At 44.6% G+C, this 13,648-nt stretch overlaps 1 gene segment (V, D, J or C); it reads right to left on the reverse strand.

Annotated features, from left to right (window-relative positions):
• LOC144264328 (Ig kappa chain V-III region MOPC 321-like) overlaps positions 1–9,635 on the reverse strand; it is a 126,248-nt gene extending 116,613 nt beyond the window's left edge. Inside the window, 2 exon segments of the V gene segment in view lie at positions 8,748–9,054; positions 9,564–9,635. Coding sequence covers positions 8,748–9,054; positions 9,564–9,612 — 356 coding nt within the window.
• Positions 9,636–13,648: the final 4,013 nt, after the last annotated feature.

A 13,648-nucleotide genomic window follows, 5' to 3' on the forward strand; every position in this document is an offset into this window, starting at 1 on the left:
TAAAATTACTTTTTTATTAGCTCTCAAGCACACAGACACATGCTGTCGCAGTAGGGTTAGAGCATTTCAAAACCAGTGTATTTACCTAGAGTCAATAAATGGTTTTGAGGGATCAACAACTAGCTTTCCAGGGGGCCCGACCTTCAGTCTAGCTGCTGGGGAAGTTAGCTGCCAGATCGTTGCCTGAAGAAAGCTTCCATGGACTGCTCCAAAGCAAATTCTTTTGCATGATCTTTTATAGCCAACTTCAAACAAAGCACATAACCTATTGTGACTCCTAGTGGGTCACCAATTCTCCTACTTTCAGCAAAGCTACTCGTTATCTCTTATGACAACATTTCTAGTCATAATTTTAAAACGTACGTGTTAGAGGCACCTAAAACCAAGGTCGCTGTCCAAACATTCCTTCTATTTTCATGGAACATTCACTTCTTAGTCCATCCTCCCATTCTGGTAGCGAATACTGCAAACATGCTGTTATCTGGCCTTGCCTCTCGGAGCCCAAGATTTTCCTAGCTATGGGATGCTTAGTTTTCAGCTAGCAGCGGGTGAACATACGAAATTGCTGATGGCAGTACTGTCAAATTCTGGGGTACCACACAGGAATGTCAAATTCTGGGGTAACAATTCCTGGAGACGTAAAGTTAGATTGCTCAGTCCACATTTTCACAGCTAAAATATTTGGTCTCATTTTCAAACGTGTGGAACTGCCAATGGGCAATGCTGGAAAGGTAGTTGAATGTGGCCATCTGGTGTCAGTTCTGTGGATGTTCAGCTTCTTGTTGAAAAGAAGTTAAATATGTATCGTAGCTGCTCAAGAAACATCCTTTCTCTGTGCCCTGGTGCAGGACCATATAGAGTCCCTGCTCTTTACAACTGTCACTAATGACAATAAGAAAAGGAGTACTTGTGGCACCTTAGAGACTAACCAATTTATTTGAGCATGAGCTTTCGTGAGCTACAGCTCACCTCATCGGATGCATACCGTGGAAACTGCAGCAGACTTTATATATACACAGAGAATATGAAACAATACCTCCTCCCACCCCACTGTCCTAAGCTATTACCAGCAGGACAGTGGGGTGGGAGGAGGTATTGTTTCATATTCTCTGTGTATATATAAAGTCTGCTGCAGTTTCCACGGTATGCATCCGATGAAGTGAGCTGTAGCTCACGAAAGCTCATGCTCAAATAAATTGGTTAGTCTCTAAGGTGCCACAAGTACTCCTTTTCTTTTTGTGAATACAGACTAACACGGCTGTTACTCTGAAACTAATGACAATGAGATTATAAATGGTGTCAGAGACCTACCTGGAGGTTGTGTTCGTGTTGCTGCTGGCGGCATCCTTTGGGATTCCTTCTGCGGTTGGGTCATTGTAAATTTTGCTAGGGAGTCAATGAGAGAGAGAAAGAGAGTCAGCACAGTCTGTGGCCTTGCTACACACATGCCCTTTCTGGCAATGCCACCTGTTATTTGGGCTCTCCAGCCCCTGAACTGCTGTGTAGATTAGGCACTGCTCTAGGTGCTTTGTGCATCTGCAGCCTGTTGTTTGAGAGTTTCCTGCACTACAGTATAATCCAGCATAAACCAGGGTATGGTGGGTTTTAGGGAGGAATGGATACACTGAACTGAACAGCTCAGCAAGGGTTTTGTATTGTGTATATCATCATGCGAGGGGTATCATAACCTTATTGACAATAATAATCTCCATCATCTTCAGCTGATTGTGAAGATGAAATCCTACTCTGCTCTAGTGCACTGAAACGGGTGGGAACCCCCTGACAAGATAGCAAGCATGATACACTTGAAGTGGAGAATTTTGCCCAGATTTCTGGTGGTTGCAGGCTAAAGCACTGCAATGCTTGCTCCAGCAGTCAATGGTGACTCTGCTTCCTGGAGATACTGACCAAATCTGCTCCTGGTGTCTGAAATTACAAATATAATCTAAATTAACACAGGTATGTGATCAATCACAGAAAACAATATTCTGTCATAAATGATTGCACACGCATTATAATGTGTAGCCTGGAAGGGATGCTGATGTTACATTTAAGAAGGATCTTTCAATCTAAAACCTTGTACCCAGTTGCTCATAACATTATTTCCCATTATTTTTCTGCAATGACATGTAAAAAATAATCCATTAGTGTAGCTCTCTGAGGAATGTTCATGGTTCAATTTACCAGATTTGCAAATTTTTGAATGGGCTTTTTCTGCCCACATTATAGCTCAGGACTGAGAGTGAAATCCAGTGCCACTGACCCAGACTGGGACCCCGGATTGCAATGTGGAAGCCTAATAAATAGGAATTTGGGAGCTTGTTCATACTGCAATGGTGCTAGGTGAAAATTTTATTCATTCTGCTGCTGCTGGTAAGGTTTGAACTGTCCTTGCAGATGATAATGACTGTGTATCCTGGAGACACTGGCAGGGATTCTATAGTCCAAGTCATCACAATTTCCCTGTTGGAGTGTGGAATCACGGGAAGTCACCGTGGTTTGGTCAGGTGCGGCTTTGTAGGTGAGTCCTGACCTAAGTTCCCTCTAAACTGCGCGGCCGGGCGGCTGCCCAGCAGGGTATCAAGTGCCACGCACTTCAGGTGTCCGTCTGCCCTGCTGCTCCTGCCCTCTGCCTTGGAGGTGCTCCTGAGGGCCTCCTGCTTGCTATGCAGAGCAGGCAGGAATAGGGGTACTGATGTCAGGGTGCCCCCCAGCCCTGCACCCCATCTCTGCAGAGGGGTGGGGATGCAACAGGGCTCAGGAGTGGGAGAGAGGAAGCTTGCTGGTGGCTGCTGCTGCTGTGTCTGCTTTGAGTGATGATCTACTTAAAAGGGCAATGTACAGCAGCAAATCATAGGACTGAAAAGAAACAGTAGTGCTCAGGATTTTCGTGAGGCTCCACCATTTGGGCTGAAGTTTGCCATCAGCTGAAATTATGTGCTTTAATTCAAAGATCCCTGAGTTTCTCTCCTTTTCCATTGTGAATATAGAGTCATAACACAGTAAATAGATGTGTAAACACCAGAATGACAGTAACCTCCACAGAGGAGCTGCTGGTGGAAAGAGAGAGCTGGGTCCTCTGTAGAATAAGGGAAAAAAAGGGCCCCTTTCAGTGAGGAATGCGGGCTGGGAGATCTGTTCTTCAACCCTGGATCCATGTTGCACAGGACTGGGGCAATGGCCTGACTTCTCTTTCCGCGCGCAGCTCCATGTCAGAGCTGTCAGCCAAGACTCCACACTTTGGGGGTATGGATACTTGACGATTTATATAGACTATAACTCAGAATGGGAGGAAACCGCTCCATTTCTCCCAGAACTCTAGGGGATGCTGTATGTACACACTTCTTCCTCAGTGTCACCTTCCTGTGCCCGTGTATACACACCGGGGCTTTAAGGAACAGCACCATATAGTGTGAGAGTTAGCAATATTGATTACCTGAAGGATGCCCCAGGGCAGCTGTAGTCCACTGCGGAGTCCTGCCAGGCTGTGAACGTACTTAAACGGGCAACGCGTGTGTCTGTCTCAGACACTGTGTGTGTCACAGTCTCTCTCTCTCTCTCTCACACACACACTCACACACAGAATCTCTCTCTGTTTCTTTCACACTCACCTCCCAACACATAGTATTGTTGTTGTTGTTGCTGCTACTTGATACTTCCTGCAATCCACATACATTCTCTGTCATTTTATTCTTTCACAGTGCTGTTGTTTGAGTTTTTTGACTGCCCTATGCATTTCATAATTTTTATTTCTCTTACACTTAAATTTAATTCTTTGAGTAGTGCGTTCTAAAATGCCTAACCTGTCCTGGCTGGAGTAATTATCCCTATAGTAACTTAAAAAAATATTATATCTAGGTTTTTTGTTTCTATTGGTGGCGCACATCCACACATTACTGCGATAATTTGGTGCACATATGACAAAATTCATTCCTCACAAGGATGAAAAAAATTAAAGGGAACATTGGTTCTGACTCAGTTTCTCTCCACCTGGAGTATAAGTAGTACAGACCAGCTTCAGGTATTAAAGAGCACCCTCCCCAGAGGGGCTTCTTTGTTTAACAAAGTCTCACACAGGCCCGACACCTTTCTCTCTCAGCTTCCTGGCTGAGGGACACAGTCTGTCACCTATCTTGAGTTCAGTGTTTGCCACTGTCCAGGTTGCTCCCAGCTCAGGTCTACTGGTGCTGCCTGTGTGGAGTTTTATCTTGTGTCTGAGTCCATGGAGGTCTCTGTCTGCCCACCATGACTCTTTCCTAGAATCCTCCCCTTTCCTGAAGCACTTCTTCTCGACTCCCTGGCCTGGTAGGCTCCTCAAGAAGTTCTCTTTCCAGGATCCCAGTTTTTTAGACTCTCTGTCCATCCTAGGACCTTGCCTTCTGCTTATTCAGACTTCCTGCCTTGGGAGCACAGTTTCTCTTTATCTCAGGCTCCCTTAGAGCTTCCCAGCTCTGGAGTTCCCTTTCTCCCCAGGAGTCTGTCTCTGGCTGAGGTCCTTCGCCTTTTATCAGGCCCAGGTGCTCCCCCGCATAATTAATTGACTCTCAGTTAGTCAGTGCGTGAACCACTCCCAAGTGATCTTAAGCTGTCTCATTCCCCTTTGTGGATCGTGTTCTACTTTTCTCTGCTAGACTGAAGAGCCTATTATCAAATATGTTGTCTCTATGTACGTACTTCCAGACTGTAATCAAGTGACCCTTTAACCATCTCTTATTTAAGCTAAATAGGGAGACTCAAGAAGCTCAGTTGAGGAAAGCAGGTTGGAATTAAGCAAGATGATTTCAGATTTTTGTTGTGGATCCCATGGCGCCAGTCCTGCTCTCCTCAATATCATTGGGAGAACTAAACCTGTTCCCACTGATCTCCGTGGGAAGTAGTAGGAACTGATACACTGAACAGAACAGCTGAGGGAGGGTTATGTATTGGTTGCCTCATTTTGCAAGGGGTGTCAGAGCCTTGTGGACAATAATAATCTCCATCAATTTCAGCTGTTTGTGAAGGTGAAATCATACTTGTGGTTACTGCCATTGAAAGAAGTGGGAATCCCAGTGGCAAGACAAGCAAGATAATAAGAATATTAGGATTTTGTGTGGATTTCTGCTGGTGCCTATCTAAAGCATTGCTAATGCCTGTACTGGCCTTGCAGTCAATGGTGCCTCTCTTTCTTGCAAATATTGACAGGGATTCTGGTGGCTGAAACGACAACCAAAATCTAAATTTAACATAGATGTGTGATCTATCAGACTCACCTATATCGTGTTATAAATGATTACATGAGCATTATACTGTGTGGGGAGGCACTGAAGCTGCTATTACACTCAAGAAAGATCTTTCAGTCAAAATCCTGGTGCCGAGTTACTTATAACATTATTTCCTGTTATTTCTCTGCCCCTTTCAACTGGAAATGTTTGTGCTTAGCTACTGTGTGAAGGATTTAGGAGGTTCCCACTGGAGATCACTGGCAGACCCAATAGAAAGGGGATTGGATCCATTCTCCACATCTGTGAGCTGCCCCTGTGTGTCTCTTCTTAGTGGTTCACTTCTAATGTTAGTTAGGGAGTTCCTGGGGAAACAACATATCGCCCTTCTCGGGTACAACACTCCTTCCCCTCTCCAAGTCCCAGCATTTCTACTATGTTTTCTCTTACAGGGAAGCTTCCTGGATTCCATCTCCTGTCATACCAGGCATTTACCAGAGTGGGTCACTAGGTGATGTGGTGAGTTGTTCCTGTCGAACATCTGGAAGCCGTAGAGCTCAGGGCATCACTTCTCTTCCCTACCCCATCAGAACTATCTGTAAAGCACTGGGCTGACCTGAAATGCTCGCAGTTCTTTTAGGGCAGTAATTCATCATCATCATCATCTTCCCATTACGCCTCTGGCGTTTAGGGCCGTGACAAAGCTCTTCCACTCCTGTCTGTTTCTGGCAAGTCTTTCAGTGGTTCCCCAGCTGTGCCCCAGGTTTTTCAGCTCTGCTTCCTCAGCTCTTTGCCATGTTTTTTAATTGTGCCCTTGATTTCGCTTGCTTTTAGGTGCCCGTCTTATTGCCACTCTGGTGATGGAATCAGTTTCCATCCGAAGCACATGGCCAATCCATCTCCAGTGCCTCCTGGCAATGATGGTGCTCATAGCCTCTTGGCTGCACTGTGTCAATAGATCTTGGTTTGAGATTGTTCTGTTTTCTGAGGCAGGTTGTATGGAATGAAGATAGTTCGGACATGTCGTACTTCCCCAGCATTCTGCATTATAAAGTAGTGTTGAAAGTATGCAGCTGTGATAAATCTTGAGGTTGCTTTTGGTTTTGTATGTTAATGATTTCCAGACTGTATTTACGCTCCTGAATGTGTTCCTGGATTTACTGATTTTGTTCCGGATGTCCTGGCTTGTTCCACCATCCTGGCTGCTGGTGCTGCCCAAGTATGTGAATGTTTCTACATTGGTGAGACCATAATCCTCTATCCGTCCTGGTGATGGTGAGGCAACATTAAAGGTCATGATATCTGTCTTATTGCGGTTGATTTTTAGTCCAATTGATGGCTGAATGCATTGAGTTGAGTTGTTTTTTCTTGCATATGGTGTTGTGTATGTGATAGGAGAGCAACATCATCGGCAAAGTCCAGTTCTTCAAGGGATGAGAAGAGTGTCCATTTAATGCCTCTTGGCATGTCTTCTGCTGTACGCTGCTTTACCCAGTCGATGGCAATGTTGAAGAGGATTGCAGCGATGACACACCTCTGACGTACTTCTGTTTTGAACAATTTTCCATTCAAGTTATCCGTGTCAGGAGCTTTCCCATTTCATAAGGATTTGATGGCTTGAATGATCTCTTCATTAGTTGGGGTATCTGTGTTGAAATCAGGATCTTCTTCTGCCTCCTGGATGTTTGCTTCCTCTTTAGGTGGCTCCCTGTTCGGCAATTCTTTGAAATGCTCTGTTCAGCATATTCTTGTTCTCTTTCGGTTCTTAGTAGGTGGCCTTGTTTGTTCCTGATGAGAATGTTTGTTGGTGTCTGCCGTTTATCATGGATAAGCCGCATCATTTTGTAGATGGCTCCTTGTTCACCACGAGCAGCTTCATCTTCTGCTTGTGTTGCCAGATTGTCAATATAATGCCATTTGTCCACTCTCACAGGTGTTTGACCTCCAGGTGTGCCCTGCTGCCCTGCTTGCGGTATTTGTCCATTAGCTTCTGGGATTTCGTGTCTGAAACGTTTTTCTTCAGACTCGTCTGGTTTCTGTGGTGTTCCATATGCTGGGTGTAATCCACCCTTCCTTCTCTTCTGCCTGTAGCTTAGATAAATTGCTGTTACATTGTCCTACTTCTTGTTGATCTCCTCATCTGCATACCCCTCCTCTTCATCAAGGTCTGCAAGTGCCTGAAACCTGTTCTTTAACTGCAGCACAAAGGCTTTCTGTGTTTCAGGGGACTTTAGCTTGTCAATGTCATAACATCTATGTCCCTTGTTTGGTGGACTCACACTTCTCAGTATTAGCTTGATGGAGGCTGTCACAAGGTGGTGATCTCTGTAGCATTTCTCACTTTCACATCTGTCAGTGAGCGTCGCCATTTGCCATTGATCATGGTGTCAACAAGCTTCTCTCAGTTTTCATTCGTGGTGCCACACCCGTGTCTTCCCATTGCTCTGTCATTGTTTGTATTGTCCTTACTGACCTTTGCATTCAGGTCTCCCATGACGATAGTTAGGTCGTGGCGTGGTACTCGCTCTAACTCCGCCGGTAGTGTAAGGTAGAATTTGTCCTTTACTTCTTCGTCACTGTCATTTGTCAGAGCATAGCACTGAATCAGGGTGATATTATGATGTTTCCCTTTCAGTCTGGCTCTCATAAATCTGCTGCTGATGGACTTCCACTCTTGCAGGGAATGCTCCACTCCCTTCTTCAAAAAAATGGCAATACCCTCATGCTATTTTCCATCATCCCATCCAGAATACAGCAAAATTTCTCCTGAGGCTGTTGTTAATCTTCCTGATCCCATCCATCTGCTCTCGCTGACACCCAGGCTGTGTAAGCTGTAGTGTCTCATCTGCTGAGACCTTAGCTAGCTTCCCTGTATTGTACATTCCAAAAACCAAATTTGGGTTTTGTCTTGGTGTTGAGCACTTCAGTCTTCATGCCAGTGGCTTCCTTTCGGCTTTCACCACTGGCAGCCCTACGTGTCACTGATTCCTGAAGGCCGTCACACACAGTAATGGTCGATTTCTCCGTTGCTGTTTCCGTAACACGTTTTGCTTTTACCGGATAGGGTTGTTAGTCCTGTGCCTGAACCCCAACCTGGAGGACTAAGGTGTCTGTTTTGTCTGGCTCCTCCCCCACAGTCCAATCTGGCATGGCTGAACCTACCAGGAGCAAAAAGCCCCCGCCGACGCAGACTCTGGGGATCGTTCGAGCACGCAAGCTGTCCCCCCACGACTAGGCACGGACACCAGAGGACAGTAATTATGAGGTGAGTAAAGTAATTTAAAGCCAGAAATAAAAAAAAGCCTCTGTGGTTGTGGAGAAGTGAAAAACACTTCTGTGTGAGGGAAGATTCTCTAGCAGCAAACTGTCTTCTAATTTATGTGTATTACAGGGAGGAGAGGACAGGTTATGTGTGTTTCTGTGGCTGAAAGTTTCCCCCAGATAACGTGTAGCATTTGCACTGAGAAGGCAGCTGTCTGAAGGAAGCAGCTGTTGCACAGAATGGAACAGAACAGGGAGGTTTTTGTATTAGTCTGTGTCACTGTGAGAGGTGAGCTATAGCCTTGCTGACAATAATAATCTCCAGCATCTTCAGCTTGAACGTTGCTGATTGTGAGAGTGAAATCTGTTCCAGACCCACTGCCGCTGAACCGGGCTGGGATCCCAGAGGCGCGGGTGGAAGCATAATAGATAAGGAGCTTCGGAGCTTGTCCTGATTTCTGTTGGTACCAGGCTATGTAGTGAGTGCTACCGCTGGTGACGCTGGAACTGGCTTTGCAGCGGATAGTGACTGTGTCTCCGGGAGAGACGGCCAGGGATTCTGGAGTCTGAGTCATCACAATCTGCCCATTGGAGCCTGAATTCACAAAGAGAATATAAATTAATAAAAATACAGATCTAGTCAATAAAACTCAACAACATTGTGTCTTTAAAATATTCCCATGTGCGTCTTTACACAATGACTGTTCCCAGTCAGCTGGGCGTGATGCAAACATTGAGCTCCAGACACCGTTTCCTTTGAACCCTTTTGCCTTTGGCTCATAATTTTCTCAAACATCTTTTTCTCAATTCCAGCTAAAATAAGATAAAAATTTTCATAAATCGGAGTAATTCCTGGCACCTGATTATTATTGAACATTAATTTTTTGGTAATCCCTAAACGCCTCTAAGAGTTTTGATCCAGTTGTGCCAGATGCTGTACAAACAATAAGTGAGAGTTCCTGCCACAAAGAGCTAACTAACAAAATGGATTTTGATTGTAGATTGGAGTTTATGGGTCAATATATAACATTTCTAGTTGTTTTAAGCTTTTCAAGGATCATTGTACTTTTAATTTATCCAATTGCTTCTGGGTTTGATCCTTACCCTGGATCCAGAGCACTAACAGCCAGATGAGTCGAGCCTGTGAGATCATCTTGCTACGTCTGAGTGGCCCAGTGCTGATCAACAAACTGTAACGAGTGACACGGAGCCTTTATAACAGTTCAGCACCACAGGGGAAGGGTGTGAAATATGCAAATTGGGTTCAGAGATGAAAATTCACACCTGGTCCATAAACATGTACAAAAAGGGAAGTGAAAGGGCTGTGGGTGACAGAGGCATGTTCAACCAGTCGCTCCTGGGTACAAGTGTGTCTGTGTTAAAATGACATTTGTCTGGGATTACAAGGAATAAAAGTTCTAAGCATACTGTGATTTCTGGGATGCTGGTTAATTTCACTGCTACACTGGAGAGCTCCTCACAACTGGTGATACAAAATGGTATGATCCACCTTTGAGAGAGAAAGAGTACTGGGGGGGTGAGGGTCTTCAAGCAGGGAGAATCCTCAGGTAGCAGAGGTAAATCCTGATTTGCCCAGTCAGTGCCATCCCTGCTCATCTCATCTACACTGTGAAAAGTTTCAGTTCTGCTGAATTGATGGTTTCCAAGGAAAAAACATTCTGTCAGAAAATTCCCATGCATCTCCAAGTCTCTCCTTTACTTCAGTCTGTTATTTAACCTATTTGATGAAATCAGCAATATTAGTAAAACATTATTTTGACCCTGAGCTATATTCCCCTCCCTTTAAAAGGTAAGTTCAGATGCATATGTTTGTGGAAAAGGAGCTTGGTGCTAAACAATACTATCCAACAAGTGATGAGTAATTAAGTGTTGGCGTCCCTGTCCTGAGGAGAATACATTGTAACTAGGGGAGATCTTTGTTTTAGAAGATGAGTAAACCGAAGCAGAGAGAAATGTTGCATCCAAGACTTCCTAGTGCGTTAGAGGATGAGATGGGAAATAGGCCTCATAAGCTTTTGATGTTGAACTCTTCTAGGCTCAGTCCTGCACCCGTCTGTCTCAGTGACTCCTTCTGTAAAATGGGGTGCTATTGGGAGGGTTTGTCTGGTCAGTGCTCTGACCTTAGCAAATACTATCATTGTTCTGTGTTTCTATTAAGCCATACACTGAAGCCATCTCTGCAGGGAACCTAGGCATAACGTGGTGGGGTGGGGGGGACTATCTGGGGAAGGGCCCAGGGAAGGCCAGGAGAAGTGTGATTTACTACCAGCCACAGCCTGCAGTCCTTTTATCCCTGGTGGCGAGGATGCACAATGGCTACAAGCTAGAAACTGAACTGGGGTCAGCTCTTTTTGTCTCCTATTTGATTTTGCTTGAAATAAGGACCAGAATCTGTAGGTTATTGGATCATGGAGAAGTGATTCAGGAAATGTAGTGTAGACAATCCTTCTCTCTGTCCCATCTGCCACCAGCCTTAAGGACATGCATGCACCATTTTGTGGAAAGGGGGCCACCTGCTTTGGGGCTTGTCTGGGGAGGGAGGCAGTCACTCTGCTTGTTCTGCTAATGAAAGTAATTTCTGGATGCTTTATATGTTGGTCTTGTTTTGTAATGTTAGTAGGAAATTGGATCCAGCCTATAAGAGCTAATACTCCTCAGTAGATAAAAGGAAGCCCCTGAGTATATTAAGAATCACCCTGTAAATTTCAGTCTCTGTACTATTGCAGCGAGGGAACTGTAGAAATGGAAGGAAGACATGGACATTGGGGTGAGGTGTCTGAAATTCATGGAGACTCCATCACTTTGAGGCAGCAGCAGTTGGAGAGAATACTCTGACTTTCTACAGGCATCAGCTGTTATAGTAAGGAACAGAAACTGAAGAAAGCAGGGAGGTTTTTGTATTGGTCTGTATCACTGTGAGAGGTAAACTATAGCCTTGTAGACAATAATAATCTCCAGCATCATCTGCTTCCACCCGGCTGATTGTGAAAGTGAAGTCAGTGCCAGACCCACTGCCACTGAACCGGTCTGGGACCCCAGAGGGGCGGCTGGAAGCGCTGTAGATAAGGAGCTTAGGAGCCTGTCCTGATTTCTGTTGGTACCAGGACATGTAGCTACTAACACTGGAACTGGCTTTGCAGTTGATGGTGACTCTGTCTCCTGGAGACACTGCCAGGGATTCTGGAGTCTGAGTCATCACAATCTGTCCACTGGCATCTGGATGAGAGGAAAAACACAAGAAAAAAGAAATGAAATAGTATTATAACCAATAAATCTGCAAATATCTAGTGTCTAATTTTCATCTAACCACCTAGTTTCGTTGTTTGTGTCCACTAGAAATATATCTGCCTGTGATCTCATGGGATGAAGAATTAATGTAGGTTTGATGAAGAAATCTACGATAAACATTGGTGAGAGATTAAGATCTTAATCTAATATCTCCCTTAATGTTCTTACCCTGAATCCAGAGCACTAGGAGACAGATGAGATGAGTCTGTGAAATCATTTTGGTCCCTCTAGTCAGACAGATGGTGAGAATCTAATATAGCAAGTCTAGCAAATAACACTTTTATATGTGCTGTTCATTGCAAGGAACCGTGGTGTGGGTGGAAGCATGCAAAGCAGCCATTCTGTGTAAAGATCCATTCCCTGTGCCCCAGTGCAAAGAAGGGGCCTTGTATAACCCTCAGCCTCGGAGTGCAGCTCCTGTTGATGGAGCTGAGTATTGCACACATGGAGTTGGCTATGGCCTTGTTATCAAGATATGCTTTAATACCCAGTGTGTGTCTCTGTATCGTTGGTAACTTTGAGCCAAAATCTAAATTGTTTTGAGTAGTATCTGACTTTGCTTTCCCTTCTGTTGATATCTGTGGCACTGCTTGTAGGGTGAGGTACTACTGTGTATGTGTGTCACAATCTGCCCCTTCCAGGACACACACTTGGTTCAACACTGGTGTTGCTGAGTCAACAGTACAGCCCTTTTACCCCTCTGATCTTCCTTTCAGGACCCTTGCCTGTGAACATCAGACGATCCTGGTTAAAAGCCCTAACTGTGTTTCAAGGGCCCTGCAGATCCCTTCAGGGCTTCCAGCTTCTGGATTTGAAAAACTACTAAACTTTTATTTAACCAGAATAAGCATGATAGTAACATAACAGTAGTTGTCAAGAATCCCTCTGTGTCCAACTGTCAGAGGGAAAGAGCCCAGCAGTTCTTCCTTTCCCGATCTAAATGGGGGGATCCTGTCTGTGGGGTATTTGGTGGATTGTCAATGTAGAGTTTCATGCTGTCCTTAAGACCCAAAGTCAATGGATTCACTTCTAGTTTATGTCATCTTAACTCAGAGATGGATCTCGGCCTTGTTTGTTCGGGTTTTTTTTAATTTAAATTGGCTAACAGCAAAAATGTTCTTTACTGAACCTTTCTTTTCTCTCTAATTTTTACTCCATCGTATCAACTGATAGAATCAGGCTGGCAAGAGAATAGTGTTGTCAGGTGACAGAGCAGAGTAGAGAAGAGACAGTTACTCTGTTATTGTGGATGTAAAGGGGAAACTTTACCAAGGTTGCTGAGCATAGCCTAGTTCTCTAGCTCCCATACTGACCGCACACGACCTGTTCGACTTACTGAAACCCAAAAGCTTTCGTAAAGTTAGGGCTGGGAAGTTACTAATGTGTTGCTGATTGGACCACAAGAAGCAGAGTGCACCTTTTAAGAAAAACCTAAAAAAGGGAATGGCCCATACAGACAGTCTGAGTGTTTGTTGGATATCCACGTTTTTTTTGCTATTAATCTAACTCTTCTCACAGTTTACAGTTAACAGAGACATTGGGAGGCTGGGCTGAGTTTAACTTTAGACGAATGTGGAATATTTTCCATTCAACAGAAACAGAGAATTGAGATTTGCAGTTTGTGAGTTGTGAAGTTTTTGTGTAATGACAGAAAGAGGCTGCAGAAAGCACTGGGGACCACGGTAATGCTGGGAGTAATGAACTCCAGCATCATCTGTTTGAGTCTACTGATTGTGGGAGTGTCGTCAGGTTTAATGCAAATCAGTTGCTCTGTGTAAATGTGCATTCCCTGTGCCCCAGCGCAGAGGGTGTAGAAACAAAGGGCCATGTGCAGCCTTTGATGTCACGACTGGCCCCTCTCTCTTTAAAGGACTAAACTA

This window comes from Eretmochelys imbricata, chromosome 4, assembly GCF_965152235.1.
Source record: "Eretmochelys imbricata isolate rEreImb1 chromosome 4, rEreImb1.hap1, whole genome shotgun sequence".
NCBI classification, from domain to species: domain Eukaryota; kingdom Metazoa; phylum Chordata; order Testudines; family Cheloniidae; genus Eretmochelys; species Eretmochelys imbricata.